The sequence below is a fragment of the Cetorhinus maximus genome, chromosome 16, assembly GCF_964194155.1.
Source record: "Cetorhinus maximus chromosome 16, sCetMax3.hap1.1, whole genome shotgun sequence".
Lineage (NCBI taxonomy): Eukaryota > Metazoa > Chordata > Chondrichthyes > Lamniformes > Cetorhinidae > Cetorhinus > Cetorhinus maximus.
In genome coordinates, this window is record NC_135894.1 from 28,257,637 (window position 1) to 28,282,662 (window position 25,026).

The 25,026-nt window shown below is 46.2% G+C and overlaps 1 protein-coding gene across 2 annotated transcripts in view; it reads left to right on the forward strand.

The window, feature by feature from the left end:
- The first annotated feature begins 24,785 nt into the window (after positions 1-24,785).
- Positions 24,786-25,026, forward strand: part of zrsr2 (zinc finger (CCCH type), RNA-binding motif and serine/arginine rich 2) — a 42,007-nt gene continuing 41,766 nt past the window's right edge. For both annotated transcript variants that reach the window (XM_078559569.1, XM_078559570.1), the window contains exon 1: positions 24,786-24,869. In XM_078559569.1, coding sequence (XP_078415695.1) covers positions 24,832-24,869 — 38 coding nt within the window. In that variant the 5' untranslated portion in view covers positions 24,786-24,831. The remainder of the gene's footprint in view (positions 24,870-25,026) is intronic.

A 25,026-nucleotide genomic window follows, 5' to 3' on the forward strand; every position in this document is an offset into this window, starting at 1 on the left:
CCAAACACTCCTTTCAAGTGAAGCAGCGCTTCATTTGCACTTCCCTTAATTTGGTCTACTGCATTCGTTGCTCCCAATGCAGTCTCCTCTACATCGGAGAGACCAAACTGGGTGACCGCTTTGCAGAACACCTTCAGTCTATCCGCAAGCATGACCCAGACCTCCCTGTCGCTTGCTATTTCAATACTCCACCCTGTTCTCATGCCCACATGTCCGTCCTTGGCCTGCTGCACTGTTCCAGTGAAGCTCAATGCAAATTGGAGGAACAGCACCTCATCTTACGATTAGGTGCTTTACAGCCTTCCGGACTGAATATTGAGTTCAACAGCTTCAGACCATGAACTCTCTCCTCCTTCCCACCCCCCTTTTTCATCCCCCTTTTTTCCATGTTCATTTTTATTTTTTTTAATTTTTATTAATTTTTCCCCCGCTTATTTTCATTATTATTATTTTTCAGATTTCCATTTTCATTCATTGTTTTATCCCGAGCTTTTAGTCTATTTTCGATCTTTCTTCCTACCACCGTCCCTTCCCCCCACCCCACCCGCCCTAGGGCCATCTGTCACCTTCCAGACTGCTTACCCTGGTCCGACCATTATCATATTTTGCTTTCTTAATGTCACCATTAGCACCTCATTTAGCCAGTACCACCACCACCATTCACAACTCTTTGACCTTTTGTTTATGACATCTTTTGCCATCTCTCCTTTGCCTCCACCTATTGCTGGCCTTCTATCTAACTTCACCCCCCTTAATCAGTATATATTTCACCACATCTCTACCTCCCTTTAGATCTGAAGAAGAGTTATACAGACTCAAAATGTTATCTCTGTTCCTCTCTCCACAGATGCTGTCAGACCTGCTGAGTTTTTCCAGAATTTTTTGTTTTTGGTTCAAGTCAGAGGCCATGTTCATCTCAGTGGTGAAGGATTCTTTTATCACTGTCGACTGTGGCTGGTTCTTCACATTATCAATATAGAGTAGGACATTCTTGCTGAAGCCCCCCAGTGCTTCTGCAGACACAGGTTTATTGTGATCTGACATATCTTCCATCAATACAGGAATCGCACTGCTTAAGATGTTCTCCATGAAAGGTACTATACCATGGATATTGGCTGTTGAGAGTCTTACTAAGAACACTTTGGCCTGTATTTCTAGGGGGTTGGAGTTTAAAAATAGGGAAGTCTTGTTACAACTGTGCAGAGTGTTAGTGAGGCCACACCTGGAGTACTGTGCACAGTTTTGGTCCCCATATTTAAGAAAGGATATACTGGCATTGGAGGCAGTTCAAAAGAGATTCACTAGGCAGATTCCTGGGATGAAAGGGTTGACTTATCAAGAACGGCTAAACAGGTTAGGCCTTTATTGATTAAAGTTTAAAAGAATGAGGGGTGATTTTATTGAAACGTACAAGATTCCGAAGGGGCTTGGCAGGGTAGATGTTGAGAAGATGTTTCCACTAATGGGGGAATCTCGAACTAGGGAACATAGTTAGAAAATAAGGGGGCACTCATTTAAAACTGAAATGTGAAGGAATTTCTTCTCTCAGAGGGTAGTGAATGTCTGGAATTCTCTATCCCAGATAGTTGTGGAGGCTAGATCACTGAAAGTATTTAAAGAGGAGGTAGGTAGATTTTTAAAATATCGTGGAGTTGAGGGCTATGAGGAGCTGGCACGAAAGAGGAGTTGAGGCCTGGGGCAGATCAGCCATGATCTTATTGAATGGCAGGGCAGGCTTCAGGGGCCGAATGGCCTACTCCTGCTCCTATTTCTTATGTTCTTATGTTCTTACTCATGTTCTTAACATAAACATGGGATAGAAATCCGTTCTTCATCTCTGCCAGGACTTCTTTGAAATACCTTAATGCAATGATCACCATGAGCTTACAGGCAGACTCCTTGCTTTGTTGATGTTCCTCGATTAACGTGGTCATTCTGAGGGAAGCTGAAGTGATGAGAGATTCGGCCAGGGATGGCCCAATGAGGCTGAGGTTGGTGTTCAGAATGATAGTCATCTGATCATCTGGGAGCCGGACATGTTGCTGGAGGTAGTAACAGCAAGTGGGGAGGACATATTCTGGCCACTTTTGGCCCAGTCTACTTATATGGTCTGGGGTATTTCATATTGAGTGCTGCCATCATCGTCATCAATCAGTCTCTTGAACAGATTCAAGAAGGTAATCATTTTTTCACTTGGTGTCAGGAACATTTTTGTGGTCTTGATTGTTTTTTTCTGCAATTTCTATCCTCATGCATTGAGAAATCAAAGTTTTTGATGTCCTTCATGATGTCAATAATTCAGTGGAACTCATCCATAAGGAATCTCACGTAGGTGAACATGATCTAAAAAGCAAAGTAAAAACCAGCCTAAACACTAGAGGCATTCCATAAGCAAAAAAATATATGTAGACCAACGGATTCATCCAGCAATAAAGCAAATAGTACATTTTCTAATAAAATTACAGTACTAAGAAGTAATCTTAAAACAGCTAAGAAAGTAATCTGTCTCATCAAAGCAGAGAGCCAATGAGGCTTCCCATGATCGTAAATCAGTTCCGTTGTGGTTTTCTGCTCCACGGGATCTCTGATTTTATGCTGGGGGCTGGGTTCATGGAATGATGCCAAAACCGCAGAGGGACAATTGAGCTACCCTGTTGTGAACCACTTCCGTTTCGTTTCCCCCCACAGTGGGGTGGAGGCCTCTTTGGTCAGCACCATCTTTTTACACTGGGGATCGTGGGTGAGTGAGGGCCACTTTGTCACTTTGTTCTTTGTATGTTTGTTGTATGTTTGCATTTTTATGTTTGCCTTTTCACTCAGCCACTTCCTCTTTAATCCATGGCCCAAATAGCTGCTGCTCTCATATGCAGCCTGCAGAGCATTTTCCTGCAGTGGGCCATCTTCTTGTGCTGCCTCCGTTGTGGCAGTCGTTGCCTCTGGCGCAGGATGGTGACTTGGCCCCGACCCAACTTCAGGTTCCGATCCTGGGATGGGGGGAGTGAGGGAGATTCCAGGCAGTTGAGGTCTCAGCCACATCCTCGGGACCCCAGTGCTACCCAACTGCCCAGAAGAGGTGGGTCTCCCAGACCAGCAGGGATCTGAGCCCCCAGGACCTGAGCTCATGTCCCCCAGGGAAGCAGCTCAGTGTGGATCCCCAGCAATGCCACTGGCTGAGGGGGAGTCGCAGCCACCCACTGATAGCAGAGGCAAGCTGTAAAGTGGGGACGTTTAACCCTGGGTCAAAGATCCATTTACCTGCGGCTTCCCCTGGACCCCAGCCTGCGCATGTTCTTATGGAAATGAGAAAGCATGGTATTCAGCCCCATTTCTGTGTTTGTTTTATTTGCTGTGACTATTTCCATTGAATCTGAAAGGCAATCTTACTGTTAAACCATTTCAGTTCTTGTAGCAATTCTCAAACAAGAATTCATTCTTTCTATCACTTCAAATCTGAAGTCACACTTTGTCTCCTTGATGTCTTTGCACTGATATTGAGAAGAATTATCTGTTTGGTTCTAATCTGGTGAATTTAAAAACCAAATTATGTAAACAAACAGTTTTCGCATCTCCACAGATTCGGATCAATTTATAAAATGATTTTGAGAAACAAATGGTTTAGATATCCACAGATCCTGAAACGTTTATAAACTAAGTGATGTTAATAAACAATTTGGATCTTTACAGATGTTGAAGACTTTGGTAAGATTTAAACAAACTTACCCCTTATTTGTTGAGAGCTTTTCAGAATCTGGACTTCAGTTACTGGTGAAAATAACTTCCGTCGGAGTTGCCATGGTTTTCGCTGTGATGACATGTGACACACCCTCCTCCATTATCATGTGGAGGGATGGTGTAGCTCCTGGGTTAAGACCCATATAAGGACTGCAAGCTGTTTGAAACCTGAGATACATTGGGTGCAATTTTAATCTAAGCTTTCCATCAGGAAACTGACGGGATCTGGTATATTGTTTCACACCCCAACCCAATCTCACTCTCCATTTAAGTCATCGTCTGGAGCATAAACACTGACATAGACCCAGTGGGCCAAACAACCCATTTCTGTGCTTTAGGTTCTGTGTAATTCTATTTAAAATGGTAATTCATTTTCACACATCCTGGACACTGGGGTGATCCATTTTATAAAAATAATGAAGTGGAGGAAAGAATGGTGAACTGTGAACACAAAGCTGACTAAAGGGGCAGTAAGCTGATAGGGTTATGCAATGTTGACTTAATAGCACGGTTCTAAAGAGTGCACAGGGACAGAGAGACCGGAGGGTTCATGTGCATAAATCTTTGAAGGTGGCAAGACATTTGAGAGGTAGCAGGAAAAATTATAGTCTCTTGGTCCTCATAAATAGGGACATTGAGTAAAAAAGCAGGGAAATTATGCTGAAACTTTACAAAGCTCTGGTTAGGTCGCAACTAGATTATTTTGGCCAGTCCTGGTCACCACACTTTCAGAGGGATGATAGGGTCCTTAAGAGGGTGCAGAGGAGATTTACAAGATTGATTCCATGGCTGAGGGATCTTAACTATAAAGTTAAGTTGAGAAGCTGGGATTGTTTTCCTCGGAGCAAAAGAGATTGAGGGAAGATTTGACAGAGGTGTACAAGATTATTAAACATTTAGATATGTTGCAAAACAAAAACAAAAATACCTGGAAATACTCAGCAGGTCTGACAGCATCTGCGGAGAGGAACACAGTTAACATTTCGAGTGCGTATGACTCTTCAACAGAACTAAGGAAAAATAGAAAAGAGGTGAAATATAAGCTGGTTTAAGAGGGGGGTGGGACAGGTAGAGCTGGATAGAGGGCCAGTGATAGGTGGAGATAACCAAAAGATGTCATAGACAAAAGGACAAAGAGGTGTTGAAGCTGGTGATATTATCTAAGGAATGTGATAATAAAGGTACGGATAGCCCTAGTGGGGGTGGGGTGGGGGAAAGCGATCGAAATAGGCTAAAAGGCAGAGATAAAACAATGGATGGAAATACATTTAAAAATAATGGAAATAGGTGGGAAAAAAAAATCTATATAAATTATTGGAAAAAAGGGGGATCAGAAAGGGGGTGGGGATGGAGGAGAGAGTTCATGATCTAAAATTGTTGAACTCAATATTCAGTCCGTAAGGCTGTAAAGTGCCTAGTCGGAAGATGAGGTGCTGTTCCTCCAGTTTGCGTTGAGCTTCACTGGAACAATGCAGCAGGCCAAGGATGGACATGTGGGCATGAGAGCAGGGTGGAGTGTTGAAATAGCAAGCGTCAGGGAGGTCTGGGTCATGCTTGCGGACAGACCGAAGGTGTTACGCAAAGCGGTCACCCAGTCTGGGTTTGGTCTCTCCAATGTAGAGGAAACTGCATTGGGAGCAGCGAATGCAGTAGACTAAATTGAGGGAAGTGCAAGTGAAATGCTGCTTCACTTGAAAGGAGTGTTTGGGCCCTTGGACGGTGAGGAGAGGGGAAGTAAAGGGGCAGGTATTGCACCTTCTGCGGTTGCATGGGAAAGTGCCGTGGGAGGGGGTTGAGGTGTAGGGGATGATGGAGGAGTGGACCAGGGTGTCCCGGAGGGAATGATCCCTGTGGAATGCCGCCGGGGGGGTGAAGGGAAGATGTGTTTGGTGGTGGCATCATGCTGGAGTTGGCGGAAATGGCGGAGGATGATCCTTTGAATGCGGAGGCTGGTGGGGTGATAAGTGAGGACAAAGGGAACCCTATCATGGTTCTGGGAGGGAGAGGAAGGTGTGAGGGCGGATGCGTGGGAGATGGGCCGGACACGGTTGAGGACGCTGTCAACCACTGTGGGTGGAAAACCTCGGTCAAGGAAGAAGGAAGGCATGTCAAAGGAACTGTTTTTGAAAGTGGCATCATCAGAACAGATGCGACGGAGGTGAAGAAACTGAGAAAATGGGATGGAGTCCTTACAGGAAGCGGGGTGTGAGGAGCTGTAGTCGAGGTAGCTGTGGGAGTCTGTAGGCTTGTAATGAATATTGGTGGACAGTCTATCAACAGAAATTGAGACAGAGAGGTCAAGGAAGGGAAGGGAAATGTCAGAGATGGACCATGTGAAAATGATGGAGGGGTGGAAATTGGAAGCAAAATTAATAAATTTTTCCAGGCCCAGACGAGAGCATGAAGCAGCACCAAAGCAATAATCGATGTATCAGAGAAAGAGTTGTGGGAGGGGGCCAGAGTAGGACTGGAACAAGGAATGTTCCACATACCCCATAAAGAGACAGGCATAACTGGGGCCCATGCGGGTACCCATAGCCACACCTTGTTGGACTGTTCCTATTAGCTGATTGTTTAAGGACTTGGGGACACAGGTTTAAGGATGGGCTAGAGATGCAGGGGGACTGTGAGGAAGAAATCTTTTAGGCTGCGTGTAGTTATGACCTGGAACTTGCTGCCTACCAGGGTGATGGAAATGGAGACAATAATTTGAAAATGGATGGATACTTTAAGGAAATAAGCATGCAGGACTACAGAGAAAGAGCAGAAAATGAGTCTGGATTTCTCTAAAGAGAGCCAGCATGGAGTCAATGGGCTGAATGGCATTCTCTGTACTGTAATGACACTGTGATGCTGTGACTCTATGACATGAGGAAATATTTTTCTATGCAGTGATTGGTTAGTATCTGGAATGCAATGCCAAAGAGTGTGGTCAAGGCTGATTCTATCATGCCTTTCAAAAGAGATTTGCATAAGCACCTGAAGTGAAAAATATTGCTTCGCTGTAAGAAGAATATTGCAGAGCTACTTTGAAAGGGGGTGGAGTGCGACTAGCTATAGTGTTCCTGCAGCAAACCAGCATGACTCAACAGGCCCCAAGTGCTCCTCCTGTGCTGTAACTATTCTATCATTCTATAATTACCATAAGATCTTGCCATCCTTTTTGGTTTCTGACAGTAGCAAGTGTTATGTGGAATGCAGGTATGACAGCTTCAGCAAAAATTCAAAGGAATCCATTGTGTTAATGGCAGATGATCATATATACCCTCCAGGCAAAAACTGATGAGATTGGATGGGGTACCACAGGTTCTGGAGCAGTCGGGGATGAGATTGTTAGTGAGTGAGGAATGGGATGTGGCGAGTAGGGAATGTGTTGTGGGGAATAGGTTTGTAGTGAGTCAGGAATGGGCTGAAGTGATAGGGAGATAGGTTGTGATGAGTCAGGAATGGGTTGTGGTGATGAGGGAATGTGTTGTGGTGAGCAGGGAATGTGTTGTGGCGAGCGGGAAATAGGTTATGGTGAGTGGCAAATGTGTTGTGGTGAGTGGGGAATGGGCTGTGTGAAGGGGAATGCGTGGTGGTGAGCGATGAATTGTTTGGGGTGAGCGAGGAATGGGTTGTGGTGAGCGAGGAATGGGCTGTGGTTAGTGAGGAATGGGTTCTGGTGATTGGGGAATGATGAATGGGTTGTGGTGAGTGGGGAATGGGTTGTGGTGAGTGGGGAATGGGGTACGATTAGTGAGGAATCAGTTGTGGTGAGTGGGCAATGAGTTCTGGTGAATGGGGAATGGGCTGTGGTAAGTGAAGAATGTGTTGTCGTGAATAAGGAATTGATAATGGTGAATGGAGAATGGGTTGCATGAGGAATCTTTTGTGGTAAGTGGGGAATGTGTTCTGGTGAGTGAGGAACATGTTGTGGTGAGTGGGGAATGTGTTGTGGTGAGTGGGGAATTGGTTGTGGTGAGTGGGGAATGGGTTGTGGTGAGTGGGGATAGGGCGAGAGCGAGAGGGAAATGGGTTGTGGTGAGTGAGGAATTGGTTGTGGTGAGTGGGGAATTGGTTGTGGTGAGTGAGGAATGGGTTGTGGTGAGTGAGGAATGGGTTGTGATGAGTGGGGAATGGGTCGTGGTGAGCAGAGAATGGGTTGTGGCAAATGGGAATGGGTTGTGGTGAGCAATGAATGTGTTGTGGTGAGTGGGGAAAAGGATGAGGTGAGTGGGGAATGGGTTGTGGTGAGTGGTAAATGGGTTGTGGTGTGTGAGGAATCATAATGGTGAGGGGAGAATGGGTTGCAATGATGAGGAATCATTTGTGATAAGTGGGGAATGTGTTCTGGTGAGTGAGGAATTGGTTGTGGTGAGTGGGGAATAGGTTGTGGTGAGTGGGGAATGGCTTTCGGTGAGTGGGGAATCTGTGGTCCTGAGTGGGGAATAGGATGTGGTGAGTGGGGAATGGGATGTGGTGAGTGGGGAATGGATTGTGGTGAGTGAATAATGGGTAGTGGTGAGTGAAGAATGGGTTGTGGCGAGTGGGAAATGGGTTGTGGTGAATGGGAAATGGGCTGTGGTTAGTGGAGAATGGGCCTTGGTGAGTGGAGAATGGGTTGTTGTGACTGGGGATTAGGATGTGTTGAGTGGGAAATGGGATGTGGTGAATGGGGAATAGGTAATGGTGAGTGGGAAATTGGATGTGGTGAGTGGAGAATGGGTTGTGGAGAATGAGGAATGGGCCTTGGCGAGTGGAGACTGGGTTGTTGTGAGTGGGGATTAGGATGTGGTGGGTGGGGAATGGGTTGTTGTGAATGGGGAATGAGTTGTGGTGAATGGGAAATGGATTGTGGTGAGTGGGGAATGGGTTGTGACAAATGGGAAATGGGATGCAGTGAATGGGAAACGGGTTTGGGTGAGTGAGGAATGTGTTGTGGTCAGTGGGGAATCGTTTGTGGTGAGTGTGGAATGTGTTGTGGTGAATAGGGTTAGGGCGATAGTGAGAGGGAAATGGGTTGTCCTGAGTGAGGAATCGGTTGAGGTGAGTGGGGAATGTGTTGTGGTGAGTGGGGAATGGACTGTGGCGAGCAGAGAATGGGATATGGCCATTGGGGAATGGGTTGTGGTGAGTGAGGGATGTGTTGTGCTGAGCGGGGAATAAGATGAGGTGAGTGGGGAATGGGATTTGGTGAGTGGGGAATGGGTTGCAGTGAGAGGGAAATGGGTTGCGGTGAGTGAGAAATTGGTTGTGAGTGAGGAATCGGTTGTCGCAGAGTGGGGAAGATGTTGTGGTGAGTGCAAGATGGGTTGTGGAGAATGGGTTATTGTGAGTGGTGATTAGGATGTGGTGAGTGGGTTGTGGCGAGTGAGTAATCAGTTGTGGTGAGTGGGAAATGTTCTGTGGTGAGTGTGGAATGGGATGTGATGAGTGGTAAATGGGTTGCCATGAATAAGGAATCAGTAATGGTGAGTGGAGAATGGATTGCAGTGATGAGGAATCAATTATGGTAAGTGGGGAATGTGTTCTGGTGACTGAGGAATTGGTTGTGGTGAGTGGGGAATGGCTTTTGGTGAGTGGGGAATGGACTGTAGTGAGTGTGGAATGGGTTGTTGAGAATGTGGAATGGGTTGTTGAGAATGGGGAATAGGTTGTGGTGAATGGGGACTGGGTTGTGGTGAATTGCGAATGGGTTGTAGTGAGTGTGGAATGGGATGCGGTGAATGGGAAATGGGTTTGGGTGAGTGGGGAATATGTTGTGGTAAGTAGGGAATGGGTAGTGGTGAGTGGGAAATGGGCGAGAGTGAGAGGGAAATGAGTTTTGGTGAGTGAGGAAGTGGTTGTGGTGAGAGGAATCGGCTATGGTAAATGGGGAATGTGTTGTGGTGAGTGGGGGATGTGTTGTGATGAGTGGGGAATGGGTCGTGGTGAACAGAGAATGGGTTGTGGCAAGTTGGGAATGGGTTGTGGCAAACAGGGAATGAATTGTGGTGAGTGATGAATGTTTTGTGGTGGGTGGGAAATAGAATGAGGTGAGTTGGAAATGGGATGTGGTGAGTGAGGAATCGTAATGGTGAGTGGAGAATGGGTTGCAGTGATGAGGAATCATTTGTGGTGAATGGGTATTGGGTTGTGGCAAATGGAGAATGGGTTGTGGCAAATGGGGAATGGGCCTTGGTGAGTGGAGAATGGGGCATGGTAAGTGGAGAATGGGCCATGGTGAGTGGAGAATGGGTTGTTGTGAGGGGGGATTAGGATGTGGTGATTGGGGAACGTGTTGTGGTGAGTAGGGAATGGGTTGCGGCAAGTGGGGATGGGTTGTGGTGAATGGGAAATGGGACGCGGTGAATGGGAAATTGGGTTGAGTGAGTGAGGAATGTGTTGTGGTGAGTGCGGAATCGTTTGGGGTGAGTGGGGAATGGGTTGTGGTGAGTGAGGTATGTGTTGGGGTGAATGGGGAATAGGCAGTAATGGGAGGGAAATGGGTTGTGGTGAGTCAAGAATGGATGCAGTGAGTGGGGAATGTGTTGTGGTGAGTGGGGAATGCGTTGTTGTGAGTAGGGAATGGATTGTGGCAAGCAGGGAATGGATTGTGGCAATTGGGGAATGGATTGTAGTGAGTGAGGGATGTGTTGTGCTGAATGGGGAATAGGATGAGGTGAGTGGGGAATGGGATTTGGTGAGTGGGGAATCTGTTGTGGTGAATGGTGAATGGACTTGGTGAGTGGAGAATGGGCTGTGGTGAGTGGGGAATGGGCTGTGGTGAGTGGGGAATGCGATGCTGTAAGTGGGGAATGGTTTGTGGTGAGTGGGGAATGCGATGCTGAGAGAGAGAAATGGGTTGTGGGTGTGAATGGGAAATGGGCTGTGGTTAGTGGAGAATGGGTCTTGGTGAGTGGAGAATGGGTTGTTGTGACAGAGGATTAGGATGTGGTGAGTGGGGAATGGGATATGGTGAGTGGGGAATGGGCTGTGGTGAATGGGGAATGGGATGTGGTGAGTGGGAAATGGGATGTGGTGAGTGGGAAATGGGATGTGGTGAGTGGGGAATGGGTAGTGGTGAGTGAAGAATGGGTTGTGGTGAGTGGGAAATGGGCTGTTGTTAGTGGAGAATGGGCCTTGGTGAGTGGAGAATGGGTTGTTGTGACTGGGGATTAGGATGTGGTGAGTGGGGAATGGGATATGGTGAGTGGGGAATGGGATGTGGTGAGTGGGGAATGGGTTGTGGTGAGTGGGGAATGGGTAGTGGTGAGTAAAGAATGGGTTGTGGCGAGTGGGAAATGGGTTGTGGTGAATGGGAAATGGGCTGTGGTTAGTGGAGAATGGGCCTTGGTGAGTGGAGAATGGACCTTGGTGAGTGGAGAATGGGTTGTTGTGACTGTGGATTAGGATGTGTTGAGTGGGGAATGGGATGTGGTTAGTCGGGAATGGGATGTAGTGAATGGGGAATAAGTAATGGTGAGTGGGAAATTGGATGTGGTGAGTGGAGAATGGGTTGTGGTGAATGAGGAATGGGTCTTGGTGAGTGGAGGCTGGGTTGTTTTGAGTGGGGATTAGGATGTGGTGAGTGGGGAATGGGGAATGAGTTGTGGTGAATGGGAAATGGATTGTGGTGAGTGGGGAATGTGTTGTAACAAATGGGGAATGGGTTGTGGTGAGTGGGAAATGGGATGCGGTGAATAGGAAACGGGTTTGGGTGAGTGAGGGATGTGTTGTGCTGAGTGGGGAATAAGATGAGGTGAGCGGGGAATGGGATTCGGTGAGTGGGGAATGGGTTGCAGTGAGAGGGAAATAGGTTGTGGTGAGTGAGAAATTGGTTGTGGTGAGTGAGGAATCAGTTGTCGCAGAGTGGGGAATATGTTATAGTGAGTGGAAAATGGGTTGTGGAGATTGGAGAATGGGTTATTGTGAGTGGTGATTAGGATGTGTTGAGTGGGTTGTGGCGAGTGAGTAATCAGTTGTGGTGAGTGGGGAATGGCTTTTGGTGAGTGGGGAATGGACTGTGGTGAGTGGGGAATGGGATGCGGTGAATGGGAAATGGGTTTGGGTGAGTGGGGAATATGTTGTGGTAAGTAGGGAATGGGTAGCGGTGAGTGGGAAATGGGCGAGAGTGAGAGAGAAATGAATTTTGGTGAGTGAGGAATTGGTTGTGGTGAGAGAAATCGGCTGTGGTTAATGGGGAATGTGTTGTGGTGAGTGGGAAATGTGTTGTGGTGAATGGGGGATGTATTGTGATGAGTGGGGAATGGGTCGTGGTGAACAGAGAATGGGTTGTGGCAAGTTGGGAATGGGTTGTGGCAAATAGGGAATGAATTGTGGTGAGTGATGAATGTGTTGTGGTGGGTGGGAAATAGAATGAGGTGAGTTGGAAATGGGATGTGGTGAGTGAGGAATCGTAATGGTGAGTGGAGAATGGGTTGCAGTGATGAGGAATCATTTGTGGTGAATGGGTATTGGGTTGTGGCAAATGGGGAATGGGTTGTGGCGAATGGGGAATGGGCCTTGGTGAGTGGAGAATGGGCCTTGGTGAGTGGAGAATGGGCCGTGGTGAGAGGAGAATGGGTTGTTGGACTGGGGATTAGGATGTGGTGAGTGGGGAATGTGTTGTAGTGAGTGGGGAAAGGGGTGTGGTGAGTGCAGAATAGGATATGGTGAGTGGGGAATGGGTTGTAGTGAATGGGCATTGGGTTGTGGCAAATGGGGAATGGGCCTTGCTGAATGGAGAATGGGCCTTGGTGAATGGAGAATGGGTTGTTGTGAGTGGGGATTAGGATGTAGTGAGTGGGGAATGTGTTGTGGTAAGTGGGGAATGGGTTGTGACAAACGGGGAATGGGTTGTGGTGAGTGGGAAATTGGATGCGGTGAATGGGAAATGGGTTTGGGTGAGTAAGGAATGTGTTGTGGTCAGTGGGGAATCATTTGTGGAGATTGAGGAATGTGTTGAGGTGAGTGGTGAAAGGGTTGTGGTAAGTAGGGAATGGGTTGTGGTGAATGGGGATATGGTGATAGTGAGAGGGAAATGAGTTGTGGTGAGTGAGGAATTGGTTGTGGTGAGTGGGGAATGTGTTGTGGTGAGTGGGGAATTGATTGTGGCAAGCAGGGATTGGGTTGTGGCAACTGGGGAATGGGATGTAGTGAGTGAGGGATGTATTATGGTGAATGGGGGATAGGATGAGGTGAGTGGGGAATGGGATTTGGTGAGTGGGGAATGTGTTGTGGTGAATGGTGAATGGGCTATGGTGAGTGGAGAATGGGTTGTTGTGAGTGGGGAATGCGATGCTGTGAGTGGGGAATGGGTTGTGGTGAGTGAGGAATGGGCCTTGGTGAGTGAGGAATGGGATGTGGTGAGTGGGGAATGCGATGCTGTGAGAGGGAATTGGGTTGTGATAAGTCAGGAATGGGATGTGGTGAGTGAGGAATGGGTTGTGGTGAGTGAGAAATCGGTTGTGGTTATTGGGGAATAGGTTGTGGTGAATGGGGAATGGCGAATGGGCTATGGTGAGTGGAAAATGGGTTGTGGTGAGTGGGGAATGCAATGCTGAGTGGGGAATGGGATGCTGTGAGTGGGGAATGGGTTGTGGTGAGTGGGGAATGCGATGCTGTGAGTGGGGAATGGGTTATGGTTAATGAGGAATCAATTGTGATGAGTTGACAATGGGTTGTGGTGAGTGGGGAATGGGTTGTGGTGAGTGAGGAATGGGTTTTGGTGAGTGAGGAATGGGTTTTGGTGAGTGAGGAATGGGTTGCGGCAAGCGGGGGATGGGTTGTGGTGAGTGGGAAATGGGACGCGGTGAATGGGAAATTGGTTTGAGTGAGTGAAGAATGTGTTGTGAGTGCGGAATCGTTTGGGGTGAGTGGGGAATGGGTTGTGATGAGTGAGGTATGTGTTGGGGTGAATGGGGAATAGGCAGTAATGGGAGGGAAATGAATTGTGGTGAGTCAAGAATGGATGCAGTGCATGGGGAATGTGTTGTGGTGAGTGGGGAATGCGTTGTTGTGAGTGGGGAATGGGCTGTGGCAAGTGGGGATTAGGATCTGGTGAGTGGGTTGTGGTGAGTGTGGAATCGGTTGTAGTGAGTGGGGAATGGGTTGTGGCAAATGGGAAATGGGATGCGGTGAATGGGAAACGGGTTTGGGTGAGTGAGGAATGTGTTGTGGTCAGTGGGGAATCGTTTGTGGTGAGTGCGGAATGTGTTGTGGTGAGTGGCAAAAGGGTTGTGGTAAGTAGGGAATGGGTTGTGGCGAATGGGAATAGGGCGATAGTAAGAGGGAAATGGGTTGTGGTGAGTGAGGAATCGGTTGTGGTGAGTGGGGAATGTATTGTGGTGAGTGGGGAATGGATTGTGGCAAGCAGGGACTTGGTTGTGGCAACTGGGGAATGGGGTGTAGTGAGTGAGGGATGTATTGTGGTGAATGACAAATAGGATGAGGTGAGTGGGGAATGGGATTTGGTGAGTGGGGAATGTGTTGTGAATGGTGAATGGTCTGTGGTGAGTGGAGAATGGGTCGTGGTGAGTGGGGAATGCGATGCTGTGAGTGGGGAATGGGTTGCAGTGAGTGAGGAATGGGCCTTGGTGAGTGGGGAAAGTGATGCTGTGGGAGGGAATTGGGTTGTGATGAGTCAGGAATGGGATGTGGTGCATGGGAAATGGGTTGTCATGAGTGAGAAATCGGTAATGGTGAGTGGAGAATGGTTGTGGCGAGTGGGATTGGGTTGCAGTGATGAGGAATCATTTGTGGTGAGTGGGGAATGTGTTCTGGTGAGTGAGGAATTGGTTGTGGTGAGTGGGGAATAGGTTGTGGTGAATGGGAAAAGGGTTATGGTTAGTGAGGAATCAGATCTGGTGAGTGGGGAATGTGTTCTGGTGAGTGGGGAATAGGCTGTGGCGAGTGGGGAATAGGCTTTGGTGAGTGGAGAATAGGTTGTGGTAAGTGGGGAATGCACTGTGGTGAGTGGGAAATGGGATGCTGTGAATGGGGAATGGGTTTGGGTGAGTGGTGTGTTGTGGTGAGTTGGGAATCGTTTGTGACGCGTGGGGAATGTGTTGTGGTAATTAGAGAATGGGCTGTGGTGAATGGGGAATGGGCTGTAGTAAGAGGGAAATGAGTTGTGGTGAGTCAGGAATGGGTTGTGGTGAGTCGGGTATAGGTTGTGGTGAGTAGGGTATAGGTTGTGGTGAGTTGGGTATAGGTTGTGGTGAGTCGGGAATGGGATGCGGTGAGTGGGGAATGGGTTGTGGTGAGTCGGGTATAGGTTGTGGTGAGTAGGGTATAGGTTGTGGTGAGTTGGGTATAGGTTGTGGTGAGTCGGGAATGGGATGCGGTGAGTGGGGAATGGGTTGTGGTGAGTGAGGAAAGTGGTTGTGGCAAGTTGGGATTTGATTGTAACGAGTAGGGAATGGGTTGTGGTGAGCGGAAAATGTGTTGTGGTGATTGGGAATGGGTTATGTTCAGTGAGGAATGGGCTGCGCTGAGTGGGGAATGGATTGTGGCGAGCGGGGGATGGGTTGTCGTGAGCGGGGAATGGGTTGGGGCGTGCGGGGGATGGGTTGGTGCGAGCAGGGGATGGGTTGGGGCGAGCAGGGGATGGGTTGGGGCGAGCGGGGGATGGGTTGGGGTGAGTGGGGAATAGGTTGTGGTCAGTGTGGAATGAGATATGGTGAGTTGGGAATGGGATGCGGTGGGTAGGGTGTGGTGAGTGGGGAATGCATTGTAGCAACTGGGGAATGGGATACGGCGAGTGGGGAATGGGTTGTGGAGAGTGGGGAATGGGATACGGCGAGTGGGGAATGGGTTGTGGAGAGTGGGGAATGGGTTGTGGAGAGTGGGGAATGGGTTGTGGTGAGTGGGGACTGGGTGGTGAGTAGCCAGCCCGTTAAGTGCATGTTGTACCAATGAGCAGTTTTGCTCCTATTTGCTTTAGCTTGTTGCTACTGAGGAAAGTGGTTGTGGCAAGTGGGGATTTGATTGTGGCGAGTGGGGGTTGGATTATGGCAAGTGAGAAATTGGTTGTGGTGAGTGGGTAATGCGATTTGGTGAGTGGGTAATGGGGTGTGGTGAGCGGAGGATGGGTTGTGGAGAGTGGGGAATGGGTTGTGGTGAGTGGGGAATGGGTCATGTGGAGCGGGGAATGGGTCGTGGCGAGTGGGAATTGGTTGTGGTGATGGGAAATTGGTTGCGGTAAGTGGGGAATGTGTTCTGGTGAGTGAGGAATCGGTTGTGGCGAGTGAGGAATGAGTTGTGGTGAGTGGGAATGGTTTGTCGTGAGCAGGGAATGGGTTGTGGGGAGTGGAGAATCCGAAGTAGTGAGTGGGGAATCGGTTGTAGTGAGTGGGGAACGGGTAGTGGAGAGCGGCGAATGGGTTGTGGTCAGTGGAGAATGGGTTGTGGTCAGTGGGGAATAGGCTGTGGTGAATGGGTAATGGGATGTGGTGAGTGAGAAATCGGTTGTGGTCATTGTGTAATGTGTTGGGGTGAATGGGGAATTGGATACGGTGAGTGGGGAATGAGATGTGGTGAATGGAGATTGGGTTGTGGTTAATGGAGATTGGGTTGTAGCGAGTCGGGAATAGGTAGTGAGTGAGGAATGTGTTGCCGTGAGAAGGGATTGCGTTGTGGCAATTGGGGAATGGGATATGGCGAATGGCGAATGGGGAATGGGTTGTGGAGAGTGGGGAATGTGGTGTGGTGAGTGGGGAATGCATTGTAGCAACTGGGGAATGGGATACGGCGAGTGGGGAATGGGTTATGGAGAGTGGGGAATGGGTTGTGGAGAGTGGGGAATGGGTTGTGGTGAGTGGGGACTGGGTGGTGAGTAGCCAGCCCGTTAAGTGCATGTTGTACCAATGAGCAGTTTTGCTCCTATTTGCTTTAGTAATACACCTGTCAGTCAGTCACAAAACACCCCTTTGACCCTACATCATGTTAATTTCCACCCCAAACTGCTTCCTCATACTCTCCGAGAGTTGGAGTGGGGAGGGGATTTTATCTGCCAAGAATGATTGGATCTGGCCAGATAAGAATCAAAGAAAATTGATGCTTGACCGCAACCTGGCTCCAATGCGTCCACTTCTGAGTTTCACTGAGACCCACGTAAATAATTTGCCCCCCAGAGTCATTAGGACAAGCAGGCCAACAATTAACATAAGAACATGAGAAATAGAATCAGGAGTTGGCCGTTTGTCCCCTCAAGCCTGCTTCGCCATTCAATAAGATCATGGCTGCTCTTCCATCTCCCTTATCACACTATTCCCATACCCTTTGGTTTCACTTTGCATCCAGAAATGTATCGGCCACTGTCTTGAACATACTCAATGGCTGAGCATCTGCAGCTGTCTGAGGCAGAGAATTCCAAATGTCCACCACCCTGTGAGTGAAGGATTTTCTGCTCAACTCAGTTCTAAATGGCTGACCCTTTATTCTGAGACAGTAACCCCTAGCTCTGGACTATCATTTAACACTATAATTACATAGAAATGAGGGAATTTTACATTCATTTTAACACTCCTCTATAGTGAAATGAAGGTGAGATTGAGCTGTACTTCATGGGAACTATCAAATTCAGGTAACCCAAACTCACTGAATGCTCAGTGCTTACTGCTTGGCAGTTCCCTCTGCCAAACACCTTGCAGAGATTTTGGGTTGATTTTTAACATCGAGACTTGCTCACAGTGGGGAGAGTCCGGCAGTAGATCGTGAGCCCAAAAGACCTGAGTATGCTTTGCTGTAGATTTTTAACTCAGCCACGGCATTATCATCCTTTCTCCATGACTCCTGAGTGGTTGGGTGTGATGATGACTGCACCTGACTGTCAAAGAATTTCTATTTAAAGGGACCCTGGCAGGGGTTACAATTCATCCATTCTCTAACCGTCAGCAACACAGACAGCAACTTTTGTACTGGAAAACTGACGTGGGATGGTCGTAGCCCCTTGATCCTTGGACACATTTCTCGAGGTAATGCTGCAGGCAATAAGGACCCGCAGGGATGCATCATTCCAGCTGAATGGGAGCAAGAAGTCAGCATCTCAGTAAACAGGCATGTCTGGAAATCACAGAGGTGACAGCAGGGATGTGGTCTCATGATCCTGGATACAATGCTGAAAGAACTCTGATGAAGTGTCATTGACCTGAAACATTAACGCTATTTCTCTCTCCACAGATGCTGCCTAACCTGATGATCATTTCAGCATTTTCTGTTTTTATTTCAAATTTCCAACATCTGCAGTAATTTGTATCGCACAGTTCAAAGTAAAACATTTCACTGACAGTTTTTTCCAAATGAGGTTAAGTAGCAAACATCAGAAATTGAAAGTTGCTTTAAGGGAAAAAGGATAAGGAAAGGCGATATTGAAAGATTCTTTCCCTTTCCTGCTGTTAAAAGACTGCAATGTTGTAGTGTTTTCTCTTTAAGAAACTGGTGTCAATAAGAGCTCAAAAGCTGTGGGAAGCTCCACCCTCCAGCTCTTTTCGTTATATGAATGCTGAATGTATTGTTTGACTGTGAAAGCTAAAGTTTACTTTAGTTCTATTTTGCTCCAGTTTTACCACAGTCATTTGGGAAGCTGGCTGAAGAAAGAGCAGCAAAAAAACAATCAAAATTTTTCTCTTCTATGAACATACGAAATAGGAGCAGAAGTAGGCTATTTGGGCCCTCGAGCCTGCTCCGCCATTCAATACGATCATGCCTGATCTGTTTGTGTTTCAAGTTCTACATTCCCATCTACCCCGATAACCTTTGATTCCCTTGTCTAACAAGAATCTAAATGCTTCTGCCTTAAAAATATTTGGTGACCCCGCTTCCACTGCCTTCTGAGGCAGAGAGCTCCAAGATCGCACAACCCTCAGAGAAAATTTCTCACCTCTGTCCTTTAAGGGTGACCTCTAATTTTAAAACAGTGCCCCCTTGTTCTGGACTCACCCACAATCAGAAACACCCTTTCTACATCCACCTTGTCAAGACCATTCAAGATCTTGTATACTTCAATCAAGTCACCCTTCACACTTCTAAACTCCAGTGGAAACAAGCCCAGCCTGTCCAACCTATCCTAATAAGACAACCCGCTCATTCCAAGTGTCAATCCAGTAAACCTCCTTTGAACTGCCTCCAACACATTTACATCCTTCCTTAAATAAGGAGACTAAAATTGCACACAGTATTCGAGGTGTGGTCTCACCAATGTCGTGTATAACTAAAGCCTTTTTCCTTACTTTTATGTTCAATTCCTTGCATAATAAAGGAAAACATTCCATTAGCCTTCTTGATTACGTGCTGTACCTGCATACTAACTTTTTGTGACTCATGCACTAGAACACCTAGATCCCTTTGCAGCTCCGAATTCTGCAGCTGTTCTCCGTTTAAGAACTACTCTGCTTTTTTATTCTTCCTGCCAAAGTGAACAACTTCACATTTTCCCACATTATACTCCATCTGCTGGATTTTTGCCCACTCACTCAACTTATGTCCATCTGCAAACTCCCTTTGTCTTCTTTACAACATACTTTCCTACCTATTCTTGTGTCGTCTGCAAATTTCGCTACCATGTTTTCACTCTCCTCATCAAAGCCATTGATGTAAATTGTAAAACGTTGAGGCCCCTGTTGGACTCTACTCATCACATCCTGCCAATCAGACAAAGACTCATTTATGCGTACTCTCTGTTTTTTGCTAGCCAGCCAATCTTCTATCTATGCTAATACATTACCACTTATACCATGAGCTTTTATTTTCTGCAATAACCTTTGATTTGGCACCTTATCAAATGCCTTCTGGAAATCCAAGTACAGTATGTCTACAGGGTCCCCTTTATTCACAGTGCATGTTAATCCTTCAAAATACTCCGATAAATTGATTAAACAGTGCCCAGTTATAACCTCTTTAATTTTAGCACCTTCCCCATGATAGATGTCAAGCTAACTGGTCCATAGCTTCTTGTTTTCTGCTTCCCTCCCTTCTTGAGTAGAGGGGTTATATTTGCCACTTTCTAGTCTGATGGAAGCATTCCAGAATCTACAGAATTTTGGAAAATTAACACCAATGCATCTACTACCTCATTAGCCACCTCTTTTAAGACCTTAGGATGAAGTCCATCTCGACCCGGAAACTTATCAGCCCACAGCTCCATCAGATTGTTCAATACCGCTTCCCGAGTGATTGTCATTTCACCAAGTTCCTCTCTTCCTTTCACCTCCTGATTTACAGCTATTACTGGAATGTTTTTTGTATCCTTTATAATGAAGACAGAAGCAAAATATTTGTTCATTTCATCCACCTTTTCCTTATTATCTGCTATTAACTCCCCATTCTCACTCTCTAGAGGACCAATACTCACTTTCTTTACTCATTTCCTTTTTAAATACCCTGTAGAAACTCTTGCTATCCATGTTTACATTTCTAGCTAGCTTCCTCTCATACTCTAATTTTTTTCCCCTGATTAACCTTTGAGTCATTCTTTGCCTTTCTTTATATTCTGACCAATCATCTGACCTGCCACTCAACTTTGCGCAGTTATATGCTTTTTCCTTAAATTTGATGCTTTCTCTAACTTCTTTAGTTAACTACGGATGATATGTCCTCCCTTTAGAATTTTTCCTCAAGGTAGGAATAAACTTATTCTGAATATTCTGAAATATCCCCTTAAATGTCTGCCACTGCTTTTCTATTGATCTATCCCCTAGCCTAGTATCCCTTCAGCTAGTTCAGCTTTCATGTCCACATAATTTCCCTTAGTTAAGTTTAAAATAGTATCTTAGTCTTTGTCTAAAGTCTTAGACCCACTCTTCTCCCTTTCAAACTGGATGTAAAATTCAATCATGTTGTGGTTGCTGCTACCTAGGGGTGCCTTCACTCTGAAGTCATTAATTAATCCTGTCACATTACACAATACCAAGTCTAATATAACCTGTTCTTTGGTTGGTTCCAGAACATGCTGCTCTAAGTGACCATTTCAAAAGCATTCAATGAACTCCTCAGCCAGGCTACTACTACCAATCTGATTTTTCCAGTTCATATGTAGATTAAAATTGCCCATGATTATTGCCGTCCCTTTATCACAAGCATCTGATATTTCTTCTTGTACATTTGGTCCTACATTGTGGTTAGTTATGGGGCCTGTAGACCACTCCCACTAGTGACTCTTTCCCCTACTATTCCTCATCTCCACCCAAACTGATTCTACATCCTGATCTCCTGAACCAAAGTCATCTCTAACTATTGCACAAATGCCATCCTTGATTAACAATGCTACCCCCTCCACCTTTACCTACTTCCTATTCTTCTTGAATGTCATACACCCCTCAATTTTAAGGAACCAATCCTTGTCATCCTGCAAACACAACTCCATAATGGCTATCAGGTCATATTTATTTACTTCAATGTGCGCTATCAATCTGTTTACTTTGTTATGAATGCTATGAGCATTCAGAAATTAAGAGCCTTTAGTTTTGTCTTTTTGTTATCTTTATAACATCCAATCTTGATTGTTGGTGCATTCTTAGAATTTTTTCTCCCAATCCCATCCTGCCATTCTCTGACCTTCATCTCCCACATTACTATTTTCCTCTCCTATCTTGTCTCTACTCTTTGATATACTACATCTTTCCACATTTGATCTATTGCCCCCACTATTTAGTTTAAAACCCTCTCTACTTCCCTAGTTATGCGGTTCGAAAGAACACTGGTCCCAGCATGGTTCAGGTGGAGACCGTCCCAATGGTACAGCCCGCACTTTCCCAAGTACTGGTGCCAGTGCCCACAAACCGGAACCCACTTCTTCCACACAGTCTTTGAGCCACGTATTCATCTCTCTAATTTTATGTACACTATGCACATGCATAATGCAGAACATTTTTCCTAGTTTTACCCATGTCGCATGGACCACGACAACTGGATCCTCCCCCTCCCACTGCAGGTTCCTCTCCAGCCCTGCGCGGATGTCCCGAACCCTGGCACCAGGCAGGCATCACAGCCGCCTGGACTCTCGCTCTTTGCTATAGAGAACAGTGTCAATCCCCCCACTATACTGTGCCTTACTACCACTACATTCTTTTTTGCCCTTCCCACTTGAATGGCTCCCTGTACCACGGTGCCATGGTCAGTTTGTTCATCCATCCTGCAGCCCCTATTCTCATCCAAACAAGCTGAGAGAACCTCAAACCTATCGGACAATTGCAGAAGCTGTCACTCCTGCCCCCTGAGTCCTCTGATTTGCCTCACTCGCAGTCACACCCTCCTGTCTCTAGCTACTGACCAAATCAGAAGACCCTATCTTAACTGGTGTGACTACCTCCTGGTACAAAGCATCCAGGTAACTTTTCCTCTCCCTAATGTGTCGCAATGTCTGCAGCTCAGCCTCCAGCTCAATGGCTCTGAAGCAAAGTTCCTCGAGCCGCAAACACTTAATGCAGATGTGTTTACCCTGGATCACAATGGTATCCAGGAGCTCCTACATGCTACAGCCTTGACAATTCACTTGTCCTGCCATCCTTAATGTGTTTTAATTAATTATATTATTCACTTATTTATCATCACCATTTTCTTTGGCCCTGGAAGACTAACTCATATGTCAATTAATCTTTCTTGTCTTCCGCCCTATGACAGGCCTTCTCTTTTGATCTTTTGCCACCCTCCCCCATTTCAATTGTTTCAAACTGTTACATTTCTAACTTTTCCCAGTTCTGATGAAAGGTCATTGGCCTGAAATGTTAACTGTTTCTCCCTGCACAGATGCTGCGTGACTTGCTGAGTATTTCCAGCATTTTCTGGTTTTTTTATTTCAGATTTCCAGTATCCTGCTTTTTGTTTCAGGAAAAATATGTTACTCTAAAAATCAAGAACAAACTAGGCGATAATGAAAAATGATGGGCGAATATAGAGGTAAGAGTAGAACTGAACTTAAAGGTAAAGGCAAATTCTAAATACATAGACCATAAATGAGAGGATGAAAAATCGAATGGAGAAGTCATAAAAACAGTTAGGAAGGCAAAGGAACTACTTACTGAATTAAACTATCAAGAAATATTTAACAAAAATCAGAGTTGTCACCATGCAGAAGGAGACCATTCGGCTCATGATTTCTGCACTGGCTCTCTGAATGAACCATTCTCTTCTGCCTTCTCCCCATAACCCTGCACATTCTTATTTTTCAGAAAACAGTCTAATTCTATTTTGAATGCTTCGATTGAACCTGCCTCCGCCACACTCTCATGCAGTGTGTTCCAGACCTTAACCACATGCGGTATGAAAAAGTTTTTCCTCATATTGTTTGTGTTTCTTTTGCCAATTACCTTAAATCTGTGCTCTCTCATTGTTGATTCTTTTACGAGTGTGAAGTTTCTCCCTATTTACTCTTTCAGACCCCTCATAGTTTTGAATACCTCAATCAAATCTTCTCTCAGCTTTCTCTTCTCCAAGGAAAACATCCCAAGCTCTCCAATCGATCTACGTAACTGAAGTTCCTTGTTCCTGGAACTATTTTTGTGAATCTTTTCTGCAATTCGTAAAGTGCAGCACCCAGAATTGGATGCAATACTCCAGCAGAGGCTGAACTAGTGTCATATACAAGTTCAACATAACCTCCTTGCTCTTGTCCTTTACGCCCCTATAATAAAGCCCAAGATACTGTATGCTTTATTAACTGCTCTCTCAATCTGTCCTGCCACCTTCAATAACTTATGCACATATACACCCTCTGGACCTGCACCTCCTTCAGAATTGTATCCTTTATTTTATATTGTCTCTCTATGTTCTTTCTATCAAAATTAATCACTTCACATTTCTCCACATTGAACTTCATCTGCCATCTGTCCACCCATTCCATCAACTTGTCTATGTCCTTTTGAAGTTCTACATTATCCTCCTCACAGTTCACAATGCTTCCAATTTTAGTATCATTCGCAAATTTGAAACTGTGCCTTGTACACCAAAGTCTAGGTCATTAATATATATCAGGAAAAGCAAGGGTCCCAACATTGACCCCTGTGGAACTCCACTACAAACCTTCCTCCAGCTCGCAAAAGATCCATCAACCCCGACTCTCTGTTTCCTGTCACTCGGCCAATTTCGTATCCATGTTGCTATTGTCCCTTTCATTCCAAGAGTTCTAAGTTTTCTCACAAGTCTGTTGTGCACTGTATCAAATGCCTTTTGGAAATCTTATGTACACCACATCCACCGCATTGCCCAAATCAACCCTCTCTGATACCTCTTCAAAACTCTCCAGCAAGTTAGTTCAACATAACTTTCCCTTAAGAAATTCATGCTGGCTGACCCTAATTAACCTGCATTTGTCCATGTTTCTATTAATTTTGGCCCAAATTATTGTTTTTAGAAGTTTCCCCACAACTGGAGTTAAGCTGACTGGTTTGTAGTTGCTGGGCTTATCTTTACACCCTTTTTTGAACATGGTGTAATGTTTGCAATTCTCCAGTCCTCTGGCATCAGCCCTGAGTTGAAGGAAGACTGAAAAATTATGGCCAGTGCTTCCACAATTTCCACACTCACTTCCCTCAGTGTCTTTGAATGCATCTCATCTGGTCCCGATGCCTTGTCCACTTTAAGTACAGACAGCCTCCCCAATTCCACTTCCTTATTTTAAACCCCTCGAGTGACTGAATTTCCTCCTCTTTTACCAGGACCTGGGTAGCATCTTCTTCCTCGGTAAAGACTGAGGCAAAGTGTTTATCAATACGTCAGCCCTGCCCCCTGCTTCCATGTGTAAATAATACCCTGTTTGGTTCTCCATTGGCTCCACTCTTCCCTTTACCACCTAAATAGTGAAGTAATCTGTAGGCACATAAAATAGTCAGGATGGGGACACACAGGATAAACTTACTGCTAATGACAGGGGAACTATTAAATAGTCGCTTAGGCCAGTATTTTTTAAATCAGACTAACATAGTGGAGGTGAGATTACAACAGTCAGTAAGACACTCAGTGTGAACTGTTCTCAAACATCCCGAGAGAGTTTATGAAAGATGCTATGGAAATACAACTCTACAAAAAAAGCCTGCCTGGCGCAGGCGCACAGCCCGCGTGACGCCACCACGCCCCACGTGACCCAGACTAGGTGACGTCACGACGTGTTTTGGCCATGTGACCCGCCAGGCGGCTGGGAAAATGGCGATGGTGGTAGCTGTCGAGTCCCAGAAGCTGAGGTGTGTGTTTGTGGGGGTCGGCACTGGGAATAAAGCCCAGCTCCACTCCCTGAGCTGTGCCATATCTATAGGTGGGGGAAGTGGAGCTTGGGGGAGGTTAAGGCCTGGCCTTGTGTGTGTGTGTGTGTGTGTGTGGGGGGCCCCGGGCCGGCGGCTC